The sequence below is a fragment of the Xiphophorus maculatus genome, chromosome 22, assembly GCF_002775205.1.
Source record: "Xiphophorus maculatus strain JP 163 A chromosome 22, X_maculatus-5.0-male, whole genome shotgun sequence".
In the NCBI taxonomy this organism is placed as follows: domain Eukaryota; kingdom Metazoa; phylum Chordata; class Actinopteri; order Cyprinodontiformes; family Poeciliidae; genus Xiphophorus; species Xiphophorus maculatus.
In genome coordinates, this window is record NC_036464.1 from 4451474 (window position 1) to 4475999 (window position 24526).

Sequence of the window (24526 nt, forward strand, 5' to 3'; positions counted from 1 at the left end):
CACCATGCCTAACAGTGGATAGCCAGGTTTTGTTTTTTGTAAAGCCTGAGGTTTTGTGTGTTTAGTAATTTTTCTGAGCACCTTTTTCTGTAAACAGAGATTAATTCCAATTTCTTCTTTGCTTTACATATAATAACTGTTCTGAATAACTTTTTGTACACTTGAAGTTAAATCTAAATTATTTCACAATCGGCAAACACCAGATTACGCTGTGATGTCTCATACTTTAGGTGTTTTAAAGTTGCTGTTTTCTCAACCTTTTGTTCCAGAGATCAGCCTTGATGTTTTAGGAAGGCTGCAGATCTCCATTGAAGCTTCAGTCACTGGAGAAGAAAGATCAGGAAGGAATTTCTTCTCATTTGTTGAAGACAAAAGAAAGCCAAACTTCCTGAGCAGCCCCCCCGCTGTGGACTGGTACTGTACAACACACTGCTGCACCTCTCCCACACCCACACACACCCACGCATCCCTACACACACACATTTACAGATGAAAGCCAGGCTTTTCCTGCACAAAAGGAGTCAAGTGGCTAAAATACTAAGACTAAGAAGTCCAAAACGCTCAAGATTTTATGTTTTTTTTATTGGGTTCCTGGCTGGTTTGGGTTTAAAGATGCATTTGTCAAGGAGTAAAACCAAATGTGTGCAAACGCTGCTCGGCTGCACGCAGGATCACTCTGTAATCCAACAAACAAATTAAATAGTCAGGAGAGAAACAGAGAGCAGCAGTGGCTGTGGAAGCGTTAGAGGAGCAGAAAGGCGGCAGATTGGCTGCTGTTTGCTATTCTGAGGCAGATCCAAAGTTAAACAGGGGTTCAACTCTCTGAGGAAGACGAGGCTTTATGAAGAAGATGGGGCCCAGCAGAACTCTATAAGTGCTGGGATAAACACTGTTCCTTGGCTCGGAAGGTCAAAAGGACATTCAGGAACAAAGAGAGGAAACGTTTCATTCATTTAACATTTAAATGAAGCTGGGAGAGAACACCTATTACTGCAATGACACTAATGACCTTATCGAGGGGTTTTCTCTAACAGCTTTGCAAAAGTAGCCTCAAATAGGACTGAGGGTGTCTGTTGGACTTTGACTGGGACATCTTAACACACCAATATGCCTTGATCGAACCCATTGTGTTATATCTTTGGCTGTATGTTTAGGGTAATTGTCTTGTTGCAGCATCTGGATCAAATGGCAAGATTACTCTGCCGATTTCTGTCCCGATTTCGGTCATACCAGGTGAAATCGGGGGAGGGGAGCGCACCAGGCGAGGCCCCAATAATCTGAAAGTTTTTAAAGACCGAAATACATTAAAGACCTGTTGTCGTTGTGCCAACCTTCCAGACCACTCAGGTCTTCTGGTTCTAGTCTACTCTGCATTTCCAGAACCAGAACCAAACATGGAGAAGCAGCATTCAGTATTTATGCTACTCTAATCTGAAGCAAATTTCCAGAAAAACTGCAAAACTGCCAAAACACTGAGTTAATTTAAAGCAAGGCTAAAAACCCACCCCTCTAGAATTGCCTTTGATGCATAAAAACTGGAATATTGATCAATATATTTGATATTTATTTGCTTGATGATGGCATTTGACAGAATCAAATGTCAAATTTTACAAGTTTATTGCTTTTTTCATAAGTGGTTAAGTTTTCATGGTGTTGTTGAAGTGTGCTGTACCGATAAATTTGACTTAACGTTTATGACTGTGACATTATAATGACCAAATTCTTTGGATAAATATGTAAAAGCAAAGTTGGTTGAAATTTTTAAAATCAAAAGTCAGTTGCTCACTTTAGCAACCAGGAGTTTAGCAGAAGTTGACATGAGGATCCGGTCACACCAGGCGGGGCATCTGGTGGTGTTATACTGCTTGGCGTGACGGACGTCCTCACTGTACGGATAACTGCAGAGAAACACAAACACAACAATCAGAGCAACAAATGAAAAGGAAAAGCGATTCACTCCTGGTAATGATTTCCTTAGAAGACGCCATTAGACACAACGTGTATTAATCAGAGTTGGAAAAGAGAAATAAATATCATCTGTCATCTCAGAGATAAAGATCACAAGAAAACAGGAGGTCCATTAATATGACCAATCATCTGAGTAATCACTTGAGTCAACACACGAGGATGGCTCTATCAAAGCAATCTTTCTCTGCCAAATGTACAGGTTGCATGTGTGTGTGTGTGCGTGTGTGTGTCGGCGGCTGAAGTAAAACAGAATGAGTGTGATTTGTGCAGAGCGGGCCAGAGGGAGATTCAGTTGCCCATATGTACAGCGACACCCCAGCACGGTCATCAAAAACAGATTAGGCGCCGCAGCAAATGGCCATGAGCGATTGTGCCTTGGAAACGGCGGGGGAAGAATCGCGTGATTTAAGTGGCGGAGTCGGGCGAGAAGCCATCGAGCTGATGCAGATTTACATTGTTGAGAATTCAATTTGCCCCTCCGGCTCATCAAACTGCTTCGGATTTACACGCCACCAATCCAATTTGTTTGTCTGCGCTCATCAGGATGTAACAGCAGGCTTACATACTGTAATACCAATCCAATTTGCTCCCTCAGTGCCACGCGCGCTAACTGTACCATAACACCGAGCCACTCTCCTCCGAGGACAATGATACCCTAATGGTAAAATAAACACACACAAACTCTGGGGATTTTATTCATCACATTTGCCAGGTTTTGATAGCTTAATTGGACATTGTAGTGGAGGATATCATATCTTTCAGTGCGGTTCTTTTTAGTTCTTTCACCACAACAAGAGCTGGGATGTAAACTGATACCAGAATAATCATCTCTGTGGCCATTAGGACTTTCTCTATAACACTCCTCAGTTCTGGAAGATACACTTTACACTGGGCTGTAAAGATCAGCACAATGATAGAAACTACTATGTAAGATATGAGAAAATATATCTTACCATAAGTTATATATAGTACTTGTCCCTGTATTGAACAGATATGTTTTTATTTGACCACAGTATGTTTTCTGGCCTATTTAATCTAAAATTAAGCTTTGTTTAAATATATAACAGGTTAATCACTGCAAAAACATAAACCTTACCAAGTATTTTTGGTTTAGTTTGGAAGATATTTTAAATATCCAAAATAAAACACAATAAAAAACAATAAATAAAAAGGAAATAAAAACCACAAACAACTGAAACTATAAATAGAATGGATTATGAAGCCTGTAAAATAAAATTGCCCTTCAAAAATGTCAATAATAAGAATGGAAATGATTGAACTCATTTTAATTTACCATGCAAATAATTGATAAATTGATTAATTGCTTATTGCGACAGACTTAGAATCAAATACTTGTCATATATACTTGTCATCTGTGTGCAATAAATGTTTTCAATACATACTTTTCAATTCTACTCATGCACCTGCACCTTAAACCAGAAGATGTCTCTGGCTCATACACACACACACCCCCACGCGCATCCCACCAGGTGTACAAACAGACCTGCTGACTTCTTAAAGGAGTTCCCCGCCTCCAATTAGCATTAATAACATTCAAACCCAGGGGGAAGCAGGGGGCTGTGGGAGGCATGGAGGTTTTGACATGCAAATCAAAGGTCTGAAGGAGTGATCCTGGGATAAAAAGAGAGCATGAAGAATAGGATGAGTGAAACAGATAGAGAGCGGGAGGAGAGGGGATAAAGATGGATCAGACAGAAGTGAGGGTGGAAAAGAGCAAAGGCTTCAAAGAGCTTTGAGAGCCGCTCCACTTCAGGGTGGCCTGAATGCTGCCGCTTTCTGAGGTGACGGCCTGAGAACAACCCACCACTCGGTTGGTCTCGGAGCTTTATTGACTAACAAGACTGGGGTCATTTTGGTGTTAAACAAATAGAGAGAAAATCAAGTTTCCCTCTTCACCTACTTCAAACAATGAACTCCCGCTGGATAACTTCCACCAAACAAAACAGGTTGGTCACTTCTGATGATGGCGAGTTGTAAAGAAAATGATTAAAAACACTCAGCTGTAACCATTAAACTCCCATTCTCTACATTCGCAGGTGTATACTTCCTTTTTCTGCTACCGCACCCTCCATTGAGTCCAACATGAATGCAACAGCAAACAAAGTGATTGATGCGTCTGATAAGGAAACTCACAAACTTATCTTGGAGGGTAAACTGTCGGGTGTGTGGGTTACAGCAAGGCTAATTATTCTAATTAATGAGCTACAGCTGATAACTTCTAGCAGTGTGTGGCTGGGAAGAAACAGCATAGCTAAAACCTCTCAGACACAAATCAAAGATGGAAAACTGACTCCAACACCCACGATTATGAATGAAATATTTCCCAGAGTTGTGCATGTAACGCCAGTCACATCAGGTTTAACAATAAGCATATGTTCAAGTGGAGACTGAAAAAGGTCTTTTGATGGATGCCTGTTGTTGAGACTGTACAGTTAATCCATTCTTTTGTGCAGCCGGCCACTCTGCAGATGATACATGTGTGTACGGCCTCCTATCAGGACCCCGCTAGCAGCCATGGAGAGCTCATTCATTCATGCTTGGTTTAGGGTTTAATGTTTGACTTGGCTGCTGGCACATTACTCACATGTGTTGCTGCTGGTGTCAGCTTGTTTGTCTTGCAACAGTAGAAAAAAAAAAAACCTGGCAAGGTGAGGACAGCCCCGACCTACGGGGTGAAACCTGGCCTCACCCAGCAACCTGGGAGGCAATATTTATATACAGTGCAAAAGCGTTTATACTGCCTGAACTTTTTCACGTTTTGTCCAGATTACAGCCACAAACTTTGATGTTTTTCAGTTTATCTTTTTAGATCTTCTTGCCCCAGATGCTGACATTTTGCCCATTCTTTCATGTCTGATTGGACAAAGAGCATCTGGTGAATATTGGATTTCAAATCTGATTATTTTTGCCCATATCTAATTTTTTCACGGCAGTCTGAACGGCTTAATTCTGATCTTTTCACCCCCAAAACCTCCCATATGTGGTACTAAATCAAATTGGTATCCGATAGTTTTGAAAATGTTTGCGGTATGGTTGCCTTTTATTTTTAAAGGGACAGTATCATGTAAAATCAACTTTTTGAAGCTTTACATAATGTTGTAATGCTATTCCCTCACCACTGGAGTATTGCCTTGATTCCTTTAATCTCCCGTGGCAACCATTAGATGTCCAAAATGCCTGGGTGAACTTAGTCCCGCCTTCCAGATGCAGCTTCTCCTCAGAGTCGCAGTTTCCAAGCAACAAAGTTTCTACCTCACTAACTCCTTTAGACTAGCCAACAGCAATTAGCAAACACCTGCTGAAACTGCGCACAACAACCTCTGAGTGCAATACTGGTAAAATCATTGTAAAAGGGATAATAGAGGAGCGATGTTGTGATGACTTCCTGAAGGTGGAGTTTCAGACAGAGCAGGAATTTCTTAAAAGGGACAGAAGCATAATTTCAGGGCGTTAAATTACAAAGTAAAATGTCTTTTGAGCCATATTTGAAATATATAGCCATCTTTTATGACAGTAGGTTGCTAAGTATATGAACAGGGTAGGTAAGTATAAGCTTTGGCTTCAGCCTATTCCTTTTTGATAAATTCTGGGTTTGTTAATTAGTATTAGTTTTATTTTCTGTGTTTAATGTTGATAATTTACCGAAATAAAGTGAACTGAACTTAAATATCTAATTTTTTTAACAACTGAAGTTAATATAATTACTTGATTGTGATATAAAATAGCACTATGTGCCTGGAAAACACATAATACTGTACTTTGAAGCGCTTTATTAATGAATAAATAAATGAATGAATTGTATCCCTTCATAGGATATTGTTTTAAAACCTAGTGTTAAAATAATCTGAAAAAATAAACAGCTCACTTTCTTGTCATATAAAATCCCAATAAAGTATTTAATTGGGATAAAATGTGTACATAAAAGTTTGTGCTTGCAATGAAACAAAATATGCAAAAGTTAGACAGGCCCTGAGTATACATTGCTCTATTATATCTAACGTAGCTACACCCAGTGCATTTTTATGAAGCTGTCTTTTCTTCTTTTCTTGATTTTAAAGTCCATTTAGTGAAGAGCAGACACTCTTATCTCCACAGCAAAAGCCTTATATGGTGAAAAAGTGACAGGCCAAACAGTGGACTATTCACTTACTGAGTATTTAATGAGTGCAATATAAACTTGAGGATATAGGTAGGGCAGGAAGCCAAAGATAAGAGTTTTTATATGCGAGACATGATGTCATGGGCGTTAGCATTGATGGGATTGGCTGGAAGTAGGAATCCGTTTCTTTCAAATGACTCGTAGCCTCTCCACATCTATGTTTGCTTGCGGTTGTCAGGGGAAGCTTGGTAAAACACAACACACACAAAGCTTCAAGAAGATCAGCCAAATGCTATCAATAACGCTGAATGTGTTGTGCTGGGAGGCTCACAGGCACAACGTTGTCACAGAAGAGCGCAAACAGAGTGCATCGCCATTGGTTGCCCTGCAGATTTTCTGGGATTCAGCAATGACAACTTCTGCCTTTAGCTGATCTAAATGAAGACAGGAAGGGACAGATGGCGTCCATTTAAGCCTCTCTGAGCAAGATCGCTTTAAACAAAGCTTTCGTCTCAAGAAGCGTCGTCTCAGGCAAGAGGCGACGATATATGACAGCAGCGAATCTTCCGCTGTAATCGCCCTCATCATCTCCACTGGCTCTCCAGTAGTTAGAATGATGGATGCGCTGCTGCTTGTAAAACAATGTTCCTGTTCAGTAGATCAGGCCGTAACGCCGGGAGCAGCCAACACCAACCGCACCCCCCCCACACACACACAGCGGAGCACTTTTAAACACAATGTTGTGGCTCCACTGTATCGGTGGCGCTCCTTAAACGGAGTCACGTGCCGCTGCTACGGAGCAGCACGGCTGTCAGAGAGCAGAAAACAGGCAGCTTCCTTCATATGTGGGGCAAACAGAAGGGCTGTTCAACTAATGTCTTCACAATCAAATGCTCATACAGAGAGGGTGAGATCATTTCTACAGGCCTTCAGAGGGTAAGGGGCGCAAGGAAGAGGCCTGTTCATAGATAAGGTATAGAAAACAGCCAGAGACTAGCAGGTATAGCTTTATGTTTCTCTTGACATTAAGCTTCATCACAGCAGTGGAACATTTAGCCTCACACTCTCACTTCCTGAATCTTTGAAAACATGAGAAGCTTTCTATGCATTGAGGACACAAGCGTTTATCAGTTTCACCTCCCGACCTTTAGGTCAGGTTGGGCTCCTCTGCTGCGTCCCATGTCTAGACTTGACAAACAATGAAGCAGCAATAGAGACACCCTGGTCCCACTAAGACCTGTCAACCAGTCTTACTACAGAAGCCTACAGAGATGTTCGGGTTAGGAAAGGAGAATTATTGCAAAATTTTGGAATTACTCCCTGCTTTACTTATACTTTAGGTCAATGTTGCAAATGTCGGCTTGGAAGAGATTTAGGTATTTTTCATTTATTTTTCATCTGTTGAAATGAAGCAGCTTTCTTACCGAATTCAAAATAAAAACTGTTGTAAAATTAAGAAGTTAATACTATCAAAATTAACACAATATGAAAAACTAAAACATTACAGTAGCAATACATAATTCAGCCCATAACTTACAAGTAATTTTCTCCAACCTACAAATTTGTTTCCAAGAACTTCCGGGTTACTTTCTGTAACTTATCATTTATTTCCAAAAAACGCCCAGGTTACTATTTTGCAACTTACAAGTTATTTTCCAAGAATAATAAACAAACCAGCATATTGGTAGTTTCATTTCTATTATTTTCACTTTTCTCAAAATATTTAAACTTGACAGCCCTTTCAGTACACTTGTGCGATACAGAATATTTTGGTATTGATCCGATAAAGTAAATACAGAACCAGTATCGCTGATACCAATACCAATACCAATATCAATGCTTATACTTATACTTATTTAAGTTTAATATATCATCAAACGTTTGAGCTTTAGGTGCTTTTGTAGTTTTTCTTTTATTATTATTTCGTTAAAAATTAGGAGAGAATTTAGATAAGGTAAATAAGGTATTTACAAAATATTTTAACAACATATTAACATGATAAACAATAGAAAAACAAGTGTGTTCACTGTTTTTCAAAGCAAAGTGTAAAAAATATAATTCGAGAGCAAATTATTTTTTGGTTAGAGATGATAAAACTACAACACACAAATTAAATACAATTTCAAGAGGGACTCTGAAACTAAAGTATTGATCTTACAAGCATAGAATCGATCCAATACCAATATCAAGTTGGCATTGATATTATTGATATTTTGGATTGATAATATCCAAAATATTATTGATCAGCCCTTGGTGTTTGTTACCTCACAGAGGAGAACAAGCTTGGGAACTGTTGGTTTATTTAATCTTAGTTTGGATTTTCTGAATTCCAAAGCTTAATTTTCAAATAAAACAAATCAGAGAAGGAAAAAATTAAAGCAGTTGCAATAAATTAGCTACCAAATAATTTGGAGTAATGGATTATGATTAATTCAGGCAGTAAACAACAAATACTAGCAGCTAAACTCAATCAGCTTAAGTTTGCTATAATGCAGAGATTACATTTTTTATTCACGAAGAAAGCTGAATATAAGAAATCCTGAGGTTAAACATGGATTCAAACTCAGAGTATGACTACATGTACCTTTGGGCATCAATACTAGCGATCAGTAAATTATTAATATTCTGGTTTAAGGTGCTTTACGTACCTCCAATTTTGATTTCATACTTAAAATGATTAAAAATCCAACAGAAATCCCTCAGAAATCTATCTGACTTCTTTCTCAGTGTCCCCCCTCTTCCATATCGTCTTCCAGCTCTGAAATCACTCATGATATGGCCACTGATGGAGTTGTGCTGCTGGTCTGATGTCACTCAAAATCTCCCTCAAAGCCCACTCCAGTAACCACGTTACGACTCGAATACATTCTCCCTCCACCCGCTCATCAGCCTCTGCATTTATTTTACTTTTTCTTTCTTTCTTTTTTTTTCAGAAGCTTGGAACCAATTCAATTTTTGCATCGATCTTGTGCAAAAAAAAACAGAAGAGAAATCAGATCAGAGGAGTACTAAAAGCTTTCCCTTAAATCAATCAAAATACATGAATACGTTACTGGTACTTTTGTATGTTTTTAGGGGGATATTACCTATGTTATGCCATTAAAATATGAAATAAAAGGTACCATGATCTGCGGTAAAACTTACCATTACTTTTAATAATGGCTGTGCAGCAGTCCATGGCCTCATGGTTGGTTGGCAGTTTCATGTATTACAGCTGATAGAGAAACCGTTTCTAAATAAACGATAAGCGTAATAGTTTCATCTTTCCCCCCGAGCGGACATGCGATCCTGTCTGTGTCGCCCTGACGGTGTTGAGGCGCTTCGTCGGCCCGTCGGAACGCCAGCCGACTGGCTCCAGGTCCAACTGTCACAAGGCCCGGTCAAATTCCTCACTCCAGTGCCCAAGTACTCAGATGTGTCACTGCCGACTTTGACAGATGTCTTCTTGAAAGTGGAGGAATATATATTTCGAAATTTAAGGCCTCTGCAAAGATGCAGAGAGAAGGAATTTCCGGCTTTAAAAAAATTGGAAAAATGCATCACCTTTTTGTCATGTTTTCACAACTCAAGGTTTGAGTCAAACAGGTACATCTCAATAAGTCAGAGGACTATCTTAATATTAAAAAATGATTAAACACCAATAAGTATTATAGTATAAGTCAGAGGTGTCCAAACGTTTGGTCACATTGGCCAAAATGTGACTTGCAGGCCCAAAAAATTGAATAACAAAAAGAAGGAAAAACAAAACATCATTTTGTTTTACGTACTGAACAATAAACCAAGCTGCAACACTTTAATTACTGTGTTCTTGTTACAAACTGTTTTAACCGTATTGTGTCAACTCTTGTAAATATTTTCTCTCAAGGAGTTTTTTTCTGGTTAAATAAAGATTGAGGATTTTTATGTTGGGAAGGGATACGCAAATTTTTGTAAATCCAAAATGTAAAAAGAGTCTTGCAAATTTGCCTCATTAAAAGACAAAGATTCACTTAGAACATTTTTAAAGGTCGTGGCGGAAAATAAAACATTTTTTTTGTCAACCTGAGCAATAAATACAACATTTATTGACAATATTTTGGTCAATTTCTATAAAAATACAGCCAAGTCTAGTAAATTCATTAAAAGCTATCTGGGTCAATCAAAGCCTGTTGACATAAGAGAATACTAAAAATCCTGGATATTGAATACTTCGTGCTATAACAAAGATTTTCTATCGTGAAATTTTAATTCGTTTGAAATAATTTTACCCAGAGTAAAAACAAATAGTGTCAGTCTGCATCACCCACCTGAGGAAGCAGGAGCAAATTTCCATTATTCTTAATTTGCAGCCTGGGCCGCATGAAATCAGTTCAGGTGCTGCAAATGGCCCTCAGGCCACACTTTGGACACCCCTGGTATATGTAATAGGTATATTAGAATTGTGCTGGTTGAGCACGAAGTTGGGCCGTTCAGACTGCCATGAAAAAATTGGACATGACAAAAAAATAGAAAAGAATTGGATTTAGTTGTAATTTGTTGGCTAATTTTCCCTCTTCCTTTTAAACTGTTGTTATGATGCCTGGTATTGTTTTTACAATTAGTAGCAGCTGATTAGCATATCAAAAGCTCAAATAATACCTGAACTCTGACCCCAAATCTCAGAGCAGTTTAAAGCAGGCTTCATGGATGCAGAGCAGAGAGAGAAGGAGGAAGTTCAACCTCTTCCATCGAACGTGTTGGGCAGGGATCGTATCCCCTACATCTTTCTTCCCAGTTTTCTAATCATACGGCCAGAGAAAGAGGAGCGGCAAAAGCAAATGGGAAGGATTAACTGTGCTTGCAACAGATGTTGCAGGACATGCTACTGAGAAATATTAAGCTGCTAGCATGTTATACAGCAGCAGCCTTCAGTCAGAGGCCTCATCAGATTTGTTGCAAGACTGACTGCTACCATAGATTCTTCCTGCCCAAAATATATGACAATATTTAATTTAACTCAGGGAAAAATAAATAATAATGTTTTAATTTAATTGAAGAGAGGATTTTGGGCACAGAAATGCTAACATCTGGGTTAGTCAGCTCCAGACATTAAAAGCTGGTTTTCTGACCTGAAATAATGCAATAATTCACACAAGAACGTGCTTACAAAATTATTAAAAATATAAAAAATATAAATAAGATATATAATAAATAAGAAACAGACTTTTGAGTGTCCATTAGCTGTAAGCCATAATAAAAAAAAACTTGAAATACATCTGTGTCTGTTGGAAATGAATCTATATCATTTACAAGTTTCACCATTTTTACCACTTTTCTGTCAGATCCTCAGTTGATTTGTGCAAGGGTATCTCACTGTGATATCCAATCCACAGAGAGAATTACTTTAAAGATTAAATGTTTGTGACTATTATTGATTTATAGATTGGGAGCAAAGTGAGTCGTGTGTGTGCATGCCTGTGTGCAGCAGTGAGGATCCGCTCTGATGGCCGACATTAAAGAAAAAAGCGTAATAACCTCACAGATGGCGAGGGGATGGTCCTGAGCAGAGCATGTGATGGTGAGCAATCGGTGAGGCTTGACAGGGGGAAGGGTACCAGAGAGGCAGAAGCGGGTTGTTTAAGTTTAACTAGGCCACCGCTGCCCATTACAAGCCTGACAATGATGTGTTTTGTCGCAGACTAAGAGTTGATCAAATCGGATTTCATACGCCGCTCCCGCTTTTCATCTGTTTGATTCATCATGGCCTCAAGTGTGAGGAAATCATTTGTATTCTTTTGCTGCAGCACGTTCATGCCTCCCTGTGGGGAGATGATTCAGTGTTATACGGAAAGATGCAAGAGTTGGACGGTGTAAAAGGACAATAAATCCACCTGTCACTTATGCAAAGTGATGTAAATGGGGTCCCTGATTAAGACACAGAGTCATTTAAAAAACAGGGACTCGCAGCGCCGCGACTGAGCTGCGCACAAGCAATCTTTAATCGATTCACACACACACGCATTTGGAACGTCCTATGTTTCTAAAGTCCTTCCTCACACACACACACACGCACACAGACAAGTTAAAATCCCCCACCGCCCCGCGCCTGCCACCAGAGCAGTTTATCAAGTAATTATTGTTTGATTACAGCGTTTCATTATCTGCACTGATTGAGTCACAACCGACGGCAAAGGTCAAGCGCCATTAACGCGACGCTCCCCGAAACATATTTCCGCGCCAGCCGCGTGTTTGCCCTCCCTCTCCTCTGAAAGGGCTAATTGCAAATGCATTTGTTTGAGGAGGAGAAGGACCGCCGGTTCCCGTCTCCACCACGTCCCGCTGAGACGGCATTATCAATGCGGCCCGTGGCACGCACGCCCGAATCCACGCGGGAGCCATTTGGGAACATGTGCAATCATACTGATCCCTATAAACCAAGAAATCAAGAGCTTTTATTGTACCGCCTGGTGAAAAAGTGACAGAGTCTGCTTCTGGCTTTAGAGTGTTCACAGCATGTAAAGCCTGCTCACTACAACAAAATACTGCTTAAGGTTTGATTTTTAAGCATTTTGTGCATGTCCAGAATATTAATAAGCTGCTCTGATTTTAAATGAAGAATAGTTCAGATAAACTGAAAGTATTCCTACATGATGTGTTTTAAACCATAAAAATGACATTGCAGCGACAGCATTTATTTTCATACTTGGTAAAATAAATTAATCTTTTTGTTTTGCAGTAAAATCATGTCAAGTTGAAAATATTTACTCGGAAGGAAAGGAAAGTTTTAGGATTTTTTTTGCTGTTTTTACAAAAATCCACTAATATTCACACAAAATGAAAGTAACAGAAACATTTTTCTGTAATTTACACTTTGCATTAAGATGATCAGAGTGTCTAGGACTGTGTAATTATTAATGCATAACTGCCTGTAATAAATGTGACATTTTAACTACTCTTCAAAATGAGAAAGACAAGAAAACATGCTATTTTAAATAGGACAGATGTGGTCATGTGTGGAAAAAGATAAAATAAGTGGAGAGTTTTGTTGCAGTTTACAGCATAAAATCCTCCAGTCTTCTGGTTTATCTGGTTTTAATGGTGATGTAAAAAACTGGTTTCAGGCTAACTTTGTATTTAACAATTAACTACTAAGAAAACAGCTAATGTTTTGTGTTTGTTTTAGTAAATCATTATTTAGGAATGGCCTAAACTACTTCCTCATGATTTGATGTAAAGTGTGGTAAAGTAATATGGTTTCCTGTATAGTTTCCTCTTAAATTAGAGTGTGTAAATATTAAACCTTTGAAGGTCAGTTTTTATGGAATTATTTTTAAAAAGTACCACAGGCTAAAACACCTTCAAATGTCCAGTAGTATAAAATGTGCAACAAAACAGAAACATATTAACATAGAAAGGATGTTAAAGCTGCAGTGTTTGCGTTGAGATGGTAAACATGTTATTAAATAAAACAAAGAGGATTACAGATGTTTCTATACCAACATGTTTGCGATGTAAAGGTGCTAAAAAGTGCCGTGGTTCTTACGTGGGTGGGAAAGTGATCTCCATCTCATCCAGCCGATCCTTGAACACCAACAGCTCTTTGTCAAACTGTAAAAGCTGGGGGAAAAAAATCAGAAATAAAGAGAAAAACATGAATAAGCAGGCAATGAATGATAACTAATTAAGTTCATTTGTGATCACTAATTGAGTTTATATGAAGCAGGGTCAGATGTTTTTTCTGGCTCACAGTCAGAAACTCCAATTTCCACCCAAATACAAAATTTCACTCTGATTAAAAGACAGATATTCGCTTTCGATACGTAACCTGAAAGGAAACTCAAGGACAGAGTTCAGGACCACTGAGTATGCAAGAAATCTTTGTCATTTTGAACTCAGACATGGATTTTCAAAACCGCATAAATATGATAATGAAATCATTTTAGTATTATAAAAAACACTTCCACAATAAACATTTTCCAGGAAAATGAATCACATGACACCAGTTCTGAAATCAGTGAGTCCTTGTTTGACACAGGAGAGATTATAAATACTGCTGTTTGTTAATAAAGTACTGATTGGTCAAGTATGAACAAGAGACCTGCTTACTCAGAGCTCCAAATACAAAACTAAACAACGGGAGGCAGAATTTCATTTCTGCTCCTTAGTTCGGAAACAAACTGTCTGAAAACCTGAACTGTGCAGAAACTTTTGGTTCTTGAAAACATTGTTGTTTAGTGGAGGTTTCGGTCAAAGAACCTGACTAATTCCACCGTTTTATCAGAAAAAAATTATTGAGTTTTTTTTTTGTTGCTATTTTAGGGTGCATTTACACCCTAAAATTAAACTGTTTAGTCCACTTTAATTGAACTCTAGTTTGTTTGTTGAGAAAGTTTGTTTAGTTTGAGGAGGTGAGACTGTGTAACCAAACTCTGATGTGAGTGAAGCAAACTCTGGTCTACCTACAAACCCAGGCTCCAGTTCTGGTGTGGTTGGAATATGTCAACGCCGAGTGGACTGTAGACCACTCCAAAAGCAGGAAGCGGACTATGGTGGACTACGTAAACAAACACAAGAGGCTAGCACCAACAGGTGAAATGGTTCATCACCTTTTATCAAAGACAAAAGAGAAATCCTATGACCACAAAACTGGTGCAGCTCCGTTTATTTTATAAAAAAGAAAGTCAATGGCTTCTTCACAGGGTTTTGTATGGTTTCCATCAGTAGTTCTAGGTGCAGCGCCACCACAGGCAAGGAGGGGAACAGGTTTTTTCAAAGGATTTTGTTTGACACAGTCAGTGTGAAATCAAAAATGTAACAAATGCTGCAATTTTGGTCCCCAACCTAGCCAAGTCTATTAGACTATCAGGTGTGAAAAAAAACCTTAATGTCTTTACTCTGTTTCTGTGAAGTACTTTGGATTGCTGAGTTAGTAAATGGTACTATAGTAATAAATTAGCATTTTCTCTAAAAACCATAGGAAGACAAATGGTTAAATGAAAAGATGGATGGTTGGTCCTGAGTTGATTTGGATGGATGGACAAATCCTACCAAGAAAATCAGAACCAACTTCCTTCAGAAACAGTGCCAGACTTTATCAAACTCACGGACAGTCGAGTTTATTTGAATTCACACAGCATTATCCGATTCAGCTAAGAAGTCAATATCCATTCATCACCCGGCCTTATAGTCTCAGGAAGGCGAGGATGAGAAAGAGTCAAACTGGATCATCTCATCTTTGTGCCCATTCAGTTACTCCTACATACCTGAAAGAGGTGCAGGGTATTGATGCCAGTTGAACAACTGTGTGTGTGTGTGTGTGTGTGTGTCACCAGTTCTCTCCAACTGGGGTGTGTCTCTCTATAACAACACAGCATCCACTCACTCTTCATCAATCATGTCTCCTCACCCAGCTGTACTCACTCACTAGAGTGTACACACACACTTCCCCCAGTTTCCCACCTTTCACAAAACCCATAAATCATTAGTGAAAAGTGCAATTAGCAGCTCCTTGTACACATTAATTATCTAGGAGATGAACAGGTAGTCAGGGCACCTGCATGACTGCCTCCCTGTGAGACTGACAGCCGCGTTTCCCAGCAACCCCTTGCGGACCTCGTTCCAGCCCCGCCCCCTTTCCCGTTCGGACAGAAAGACATGCAGATGAAGGGCAGCCATGTTGGTATGCTGGTAATTTACGCTACCGAAAATGATTCCGACATCGGGAAACAATTATGGCTTGCCGAGGACATCCTCCGCCGTGAGTCTGACAGCGGTTGTATAGCCGGCCTGACGTTAATGACATCATGTTGCTGCATTAAACCTGACAATATGTTGATGGGTACATAATGAAACATCAACAGAGGCGACGCGGTGCACATGGCCGATATTTGGAAGGACGTCCGGGAATTATTACACCGGCGGAAGGTATGGGGTGTCTCCAATCTGCAGTGACATATTCATGTCTTTGCATTGTTTGCACACGCTCATAAATGACTCCCGTGCAAGCCTTCGCCCGTGCTCGTGAGTGTGATTACATGGCAGTGGTGTAGAACAGCAGCCATTACTTGCAGCCGCGGCGGCCTCCCAGACAGAGTCTCAGCGGTTCGGGAGGGCAGATGTGCCGCATTCATCAAACTCACACCGCCGTGGGGGGGAGGGTGGTCGGGGGTCACGGGAGAGACTCACACACTGTGGATGAGGGATGGCAGAGCAGAGGATGCAACCCCACGCTCTGCTGTACTCCCTAAATCACCATGTTGGAGGCTGTGTTTGAAAAGCTTAACCAGTATTTTTTTTTTTTTGCTATATTGGAATTTCAGCCAATCTAATACAACAATGCTGAGTTGCAAATGTTGGTTCACAATCTCACAAAAATAATTTAAAACCTTCAAGGTGAGTGAAAATGACCCTAGAATATCTGTTAGTGACACATTGAAGTGGACATCTTTACACAAGTTGGGTAAATTAATCTCGTCATGGTCTGAGATGTTACTTTTATATGGGGGATTATATAAAATCACCTTTTTTGAACTTTATGTTATGTTATAGTTATTCCCTCATCAAAAGCATATCTGGAGTGATACTTGGATTCTTTAAAGCAGTGGTTCCCAAAGTGTGTGGCGTGCCCCCTAGGGGGGTGCAGTGTCATTGCAGGGGGGGGGGGGGGGGGCAGGAAGCAGTATGGATGAATGAAAAGAAAAAAAACAGTTACACAAAAGTGTTTCACAGTAAAGATGGTTTGTAGTGTGTTTTGTTGCATCATGAAGTGTGAAATAAACTTCAGTGGAGTTTGAAAACAAAATATGTGTATAGGTTTATGTCTGGTTGAACAGTGTGTGTGCACAGTTGATTTATTTAGTCTTTTTGGGGGGATTTTATTGTAATCCATAGGGGGCCCCCAGAAAATCTTTGGAAACCACTGCTTTAATGCATGTTTGAAGAATCTTTGAATCTCCCATATCAGCCATTCAGGTTTGTAAAACCCAACAAAGCTCTACCTATTTCCACAAATTTATTTTAAGTTATTATTAGAACATCTGAAGGTAACAGATGTTATAATAATACATAATAATACAGTCAAGTAACTTATAGCACAACTTATAGCACAGTTACTTGACTGTGCTATAAATGGCACTCTGGCTGGAAAATACATACTACTGTCTTCTTAAGGCCAAATCATAATCTAGACACTGCTGGATCAACAGTGTCATCGCCCACAGTGAAGCCACTTTCATGTAGGCCTGGACTGAGAGGGAGCAGAGCAAGAAAGAAGTTGATGCTGCAAATTGGGCGCCTTTGAACATGACTGAAAGTTACTGTTTACATGGACGCAATATCTGGAGAAAGGTTTTAGTGGTGGCAGTAACACGTTGTGGGGTTGTTTCATTATCGGCAGTAGAGGAAAATAACCCAAACTGGGCAAAGAGACCCAACTGGATGTTTCAACTGCTAAAATGATGCCAAATAAGAGTTAAAAATTGTTTTTGGGATGAATGAGGCAGGATAAACTAGTCATCTAGAATAGGTTTCCAAAGCCTCTGTCATGTCTTTGTCGAACTGTGGGACCTGAAAGCAGGCTGAATGTGAACAGAATCATAATAAACTGGATTTTAATAAATAAACCGACAAAAAAAGGATTTACAACGTCTAAAAAAATGACAGATATGAGGATCTGACAATGACTGAAAAACTGGGGGATTCTCTAAACATGGTGATTACTAGTACAAGGAACAGGTGTGAGTAGTTTACTGAATGTGGATGTGTGTGAAGGAGAATGATTCAATAATACTTAGAGGAAAAAACACAGACGGAAATGACAGATCAAAGCCGATCTTTTCTTCCCTCTACCAGGTTTCCAAACTGCTAGAATTTATTTTGGTATTTATTTAAAGTTCCATTAATGAGATGGATCCAAACAGCCAGAATAGAATAACTCAACACCTTCCCCCTCACCAGCATATTGCTACACATTGCCAGTAAGCTGGCTGAAAGACAGCTACTTTAATTTAGCTACTTTTGGGAAAAAACAAACCTTAACAATTTGTAACTGAATGGCAACAATGTACCGAATTCAGCTTCAACAAGTTAAGGTAAAAACTACATCTACATTTTTTTTTTACCAATTCTTATTTTTGATCTATAGACAAATACATTTCCAGATGTCCATTTCAATTGAGCAGAAATAAAAAAATAATTGTTGCTTTTTTGCTTTAAATAAAAGTGATTCAATCAATTTCTTTACTTTGGCTTCAATTTTTTTTTAAACATTATGAAAACTTGGTATTTTTATTCAAGGTCATCACATCCTGGCCTGGAACTAGTTTATATATGTGTTTACTGCTGACTATGTTTTTATAGGACACACCAGCTCATGCTGTAATGTATGGCGGAGTCAAAATGACACAGGATGAGCAACATATGGCTGTGTGTACGCACATCATGAGCATGCTCCTTAAGTGAATCTTGAGTTATTCATGCAGATGAACGGAAAACCCTGCGGCCGGAAATTTCACACTACATTTCATCCCAGGTCGATTAGGCATTATGCGCCGCTGCTCTACTGGGTCGGTAGCTTAAAATAAAAAAAATTTAAAAAAAACACAGCTTATACAGGTTCAAGGCTTGTGACATTATAAAGCCGGCTGTAGTTTGTCAACCAAAAATGACCTTGGAGTTGTGGAGAAGAGTCGGTGCGAGATAATGTCGCTCCGGCAATAACGCGAGGGGAGAAAAAGATGAGCAAGTGTCAGGGCAAAAACTACCTTGTCATGGGCTCAAATTTCTGACTGCACTCGGATGATCCGCTCCCTCCTAAATCAGATCGATTCCAATAGTTAAGGAGACGAGCAAAAAAATAAAAATAAAAAATGGGGCAATGCAGTGTCTCTGAGCATGTCCACCACCTGTAATTGTGCTTTGATTTACGCATTGTCAAATATTCCCTGCGACAACACCTGCTGCCACTGAAGACCATCAATAACTGCTGAGGTGAAAGGTCATTTAATTTGATTTTTACCCATCTCTCTTGGCTTTCATTGAGGTGGCCATATTTTTCCCACTTCTTTTTATAGTATCTTCATTATTTTGTGTGGAAAAGCGATAAAAAAGTGTCACTGGCGTGGGCGCGAGGTGGGAGAGTGCAGTGAGAATAGAAGGAGCCACTCCCAGAAAAACTGCAGCAGGAATAATTTCATCAGGACGAAAATGTCATTTAGATTTAGTCAAACTTTAATCTTCTTTAATCTCAGTTTTAGTTAATTAAATTTGCAATATTTATATGTACTGTAGTCGTCTAAGATATATGGAGAAATACCTTTTAAGGGGCTATTTTGCAATGCACAGAAACACAATAACATTTATAACTTTATCTAGATTTTCTATTCTGAAAAAGATTTAAAAACACATATAGTACAGTATATTTATTTGTAAGCAAATATAAATATTGTACTGGGAGCTGGATAAGCTTGACATAATGCTATAGAAATAAATTTTTTGTGCAGTTAATATGCTGTTCATTATTTTTGATGAAATGTTTAAGCCAGTTGGACAAAAACAACACTCAATATGTCCAGGGATTTAAACTCAACAAATTGGTAATTCATTCTCTAAATTAGAATTCCTCAAGAAAAATAAACTTTAGAAAAATTGGTTAAAAATTAGGCTGTCTATCACGATACAGGTTGTCTCCTGGATAGCGTCTCTTTTTGAATATTTCGACTTCAAGTTTATAATATTTGTCAGTCAGTTTGTTTTCATTTGTTACATATTCTATTTAAATGTCCACTGATACTTTGTAGATGTGTTTTTATTTTTTCTTTATGATTGTATTTGATCAACTGAAAGGATTGCATGCTCTAGTTTTTCAACTTATTCCAAAACAAAAAGCAGAACGAACTGAACTGATATTGGTCATCTCTCCCCTTCATCCTTTACTAACTTTTTAGTTTTAATCAATTGCACCTGAATTATGCTGCTTGATATTTTATTCCAACTAAATGTCAATTTGTACCACAAATGAATGTTTGTTTTACCTCAAAAACCAATGATTTGAAGTCATTTTCTAAGTTCTATGAAAAACTGAAACTGTCAAGTTTTATTTGCTTCATTGAAAGCTTTCAGTTCTATTTTTAAAAACCTTCTGTTTTAAATCTTAAATTGTCACTGCAATAATAACCCCTGCTCTTTATTTGTCAGATTCTTTGCACTTCATATTTTTTTATTGTCTGTTTTGTTATTGCAGTTAATTTATGTTGTGCCATTTATGGCCAGGTCACTCTTAAACTCAGCGAGTTAGAACTGAAAATATTTATGACAATATATTTTCAGAATTTATAGAAAAATCATCAACTACAATAAAAAATAAGTTTAAGTAAATAGTTTTGTTTACAGATACAAATTAGAAGGAAAAATGACCAAATAAAGTAAAATGTAGGTAGAAACTGGAGGCATGAAGTGACAAACTGACCCAGAACCAATACTAATATGTTCATCTCACTTTTTATTCACGGAAATCACAGGCATCATTAATATGAATGAGTCTTTATTTAGTTTTTGTCTGGAAATAAGCTAATTGATGAAACCTCTGGTGAAAATTTTACTGCTGGTAAAATAAATCTGCAAACTAACTTCTTTTGGTGATTTAGTGAAGCGATTCCTGATACAATGGACTGAAAATATAAAATGACATATTCCAAATGTAATTTCTGCCAGGAGATTTACGTAAAGCTAAAGAGCCATCTATTTTGATAAAGCGACACAAACATTTTCCAGCCAAACTAAATGACAGAACTACTGCAGGATCACTTTAAATCCCTTAATGTTGGATTTTATTTAGCATCGATTCTGAAGTGCCACTTAGAGCAGCGACGGGCGAACTCTGGGCAGGAGGAGCGTTTCCTCCTCTTGTTTAAAACATCTCCTGGTTTGTGAGTAATGCCGAGGGCCGACGCCAACAGCATGACGAGCAGAGGCACGCCGGACAGGAAGGTTCATCACAACACAAACACATCCTGGTCCCCCATCTGCCAACACCACACTGATAAAGTTACAATAAAGAGATAGTGAAACAAAATCAATGCGGATGGGGGAGAGAGACTGAGCCGCGGGTGTGTGCTGCAGGGAGGAAACTGATTTGCAGGAGTGCAGATGTGTGCGCGGACACACACAAGCGCACAAGCTAACGCTGCGCTCCTCCCATCCCTCCGCCGGAGCAAGGCCCCATGGTGCCCCTTGACGCTGCGAGCGCCTGGAAAATTTAATCTTCCCAAATACTCATCAGGGCTCTCCATCGTCCTGCCGTGACAGCGCCGGGGATAATTAATTATACAATTTCGATGGGAATATCGACTAAACAAACCTATTAATCATAGCAAAAGTCAATAGGCATGGACACATTCAATCATGTCCCGGCCAATGATTACTCCTCTCAAAATACAATAATTATTTTCAAGAGCTGCCTCGAATTAAATTTCTGTCAAGCTGGTACAAGTCTTGCAGTTGATGAAGGATGCAATGGATTTTTGTCCTCTACCCCACCCCGGTGGAGGAGCGGGAGGCGGGACATTTATCCTTTTGGAAAGGTAGTTTGTTTTATAAGGATCATAACACGGTGTGTTTAACTAGACCATGACCATCAGATTATCTCTGATGCCCCCATTATGTCATCCATCTTGTCTTGCTTGCTGAGGAGGTGGAGAGGGAGGAAGGGAGGAGGAGGAGGTGAAGTTGAAGGCAGAGGGGGGAACATCAGCTTTCTGCAGCAACTGTTTCACAGACCGGCTCATATTCTGTAATACTGCCACTTCAATGAATACCAGGGTTTACAAGTACTACCATCTAGTCAGACATTTTAAAGCAGCAGTACAACTAAATCTGAAGCTTTTCAGCTTCTTGCATCCTGAAAACAAACAAAAGATGTGAAAAAATAAACATTTTCAGCATCTAATGGATGATTGGCTAGATTGGCTTAGGATGCAGCTGCAGCTTATATAGCATTTTTACTCAAAAGTTCAAATTTCCAAGTTCAAAGTTAGAAAAATTACCATCCAGGTATCTAGAAATCATTTTAATGTTAGAAAGGTGAAGGCTTTTACACAAAATCCAACATGGATTGATCTATTTATGACATGAAAATACCAATAAAAAATTTTTTAATTGCACTTTTGGTGATTTACATGTCACAGAACTAATGATGCACAACCTCCTTTAGTGAAAATGTTGCTACAGTGTAATGAAGAAACAAGCACCCTGTTATTAGCTGTCAATGTCAATAATAACATGTCAGTTAGCAGATCCAAGTGGTTATTATGCTGGAAACTACAACAGTCCTAAACTTGATTTCTAAATGAACACACACACACACACGCCAATACCCCCGCCCCACACACACCCACGCCCACACAACAACACACAAAGAAAACATCAATAACTTCACTGTTGACCATTTTAGTTCAGGGAATTGTCTGAATTTTCTACACTGCCCTAAGCATCAAACTAATACCATCTATTTGTTAGAGCTCATCTTTTTGACTGTCACAGATTCGTCACCAGGAGGCATCCTGAAAAGATGCCTGAACCTCTTTAGCTTACTGGCTCTCAGTATGGAGAAGCAGTGCTAGCTCCTTCAAACAATAGAGTCCTCACTTTACCTGCAAGATTGAGTTTGGCCAACCAATGCAGGACGTTATGTTTACCTGAATGTACCAGGAAATTCATTCTTTCAATCATGATCCAAATCTTATGGCCAAACCTCACTGGTAAATTTGAAGCTTTCCTTAGGTTCAGTACTCTGACCTGAATTTTCAGAAACACATAAAGACAATTACAAAGTCGGCCTTCTATCACCTGACGAATGTTTACAGGATTAAATGACTAATGTTCCAACAAAATCTACAGAAACTCATACATACTTTTGTTTATACATTAAAGACCTGCTGTTGTTGTATTAACCTTTAAATTTACTCAGGTCTTCTGGTCGGAAACAAACTAAAAACCCTTTTTAAAGTTGTCTTTAATTCATAGTAACTGGAACATTGATAAATATATTTGATGTAGCTTGTTTCATTATTGCTTTATATGATGGTTTATAATGTAAAGCAATTTGAACTGCTTTGTATCTGAAATATTCTGTACAAATAAACTTGACCTGACCTTATTCCAGGGAAAACTCACATCAAAATCCATCCTAATCAGAGAGGAGCAAAAAATAAAAGTAAAAAAAAGAAAGAAAAACTGCATCTGGGTTTTTACAAAAGAGGTGAAAAGTGATAAAACAGAAAGGTTTTAGTTACCATAAGGAAAACAAATGCGGGGCCATCCACTGCCTGCTTATAATCCTGCCAGGACTTTCTGTTTTCATCCATAAAACAATGATTAAGGTGGAAGGAATTCATCCTAATAATGTAAAGTGTATAATTTTGAAATAACTCATTTAACATATTTATGTGTTGGATAATAAACAGCATTCCTGCGATGTTCTCTTCTAATCACTTTGTTTCTCCACGATTGTGCTTAGATCTGTTTATGTAGTTTATGTCTGGTGATTTTTAGCTATTTTACCTTTAGAGGTTCATAAATGACTGCTGATTTATTGCCCAGGGGCTTATATTAACTTTTTATATTATGAGTCAAACAGCATTAATAAGCTCTGGCTTCATGCTTCATTCTGTTGATGTGAAGGTGTGTGTGTGTGTGTGTGTGCGTACGTAACTCCTGGGGAATTTAACAAGCTGCGACTTTGAACTACTTAATGTAATATACAGCCATATAAAAGCAGAGGAATGTAAAAGGTGCTTTCAGCAGCACATACTTAACACTCAGCCTGTGTGCACACAAAGTTACTCCAAAGACATGCGGGTTCAAACACCGTCCATGAAGGTGAACTGCAAGAACGGACCCTAAATCTATCATCCAGAGCTGGCAAATCCAGTTCTAGGGCGGCTCCGATTAGCGCTGGTGGCACCCTGGAACTGGATTTGCCAACAAAGATCTGGTCTTAAGGTTATTAAAACAATAACACCAAAATAATAAGACATGGATTGCTTGTCTTATCCATGACAAGTCCTAACAGTTACTGTCCTAACAGTAACTTTGTCCTAACAAAGTTACTGTATGCAGGGCGTTTGTCGGTGACACATTCATTCCGCATGCATGTGTCGCATTTTAGCCTCACTGAAACCTATTCAAACCACTGTTCTGTGCCTCTTTCATCTTCTATTTCACAGATAATCAGTTTAAATCCTTATAAACAGTAGCTGCCGTTATCATAGTGAAAAAGGGAGAGTCTATGAAGCTGTTGGGTAAATCTAAATTGCTGTAAGTTCCTAGAAGATGAGAGGGAAGCTGAGCATATGAAGGGTCGGGACTTACCGAGGTCCCGTTGTTTGCCTGGAAAACGTTCGGGTCGACGTAATTGAAACTCTTCCTTTCAACTTCAAGAATAACCTAAATAAAAGGGAAGAGATTAAATGTGCTCTGATTAAT

General features: G+C 38.9%; 1 protein-coding gene across 2 annotated transcripts in view; it reads right to left on the reverse strand.

The window, feature by feature from the left end:
* inpp5a (inositol polyphosphate-5-phosphatase A) overlaps nt 1-24526 on the reverse strand; it is a 224810-nt gene that overhangs the window by 7666 nt on the left and 192618 nt on the right. For both annotated transcript variants that reach the window (XM_023328035.1, XM_005795167.3), the window contains exons 11-13: nt 24413-24487; nt 13590-13663; nt 1787-1898 (exon numbers count right to left, since the gene is read on the reverse strand). In XM_023328035.1, coding sequence (XP_023183803.1) covers nt 1787-1898; nt 13590-13663; nt 24413-24487 — 261 coding nt within the window. The remainder of the gene's footprint in view (nt 1-1786; nt 1899-13589; nt 13664-24412; nt 24488-24526) is intronic.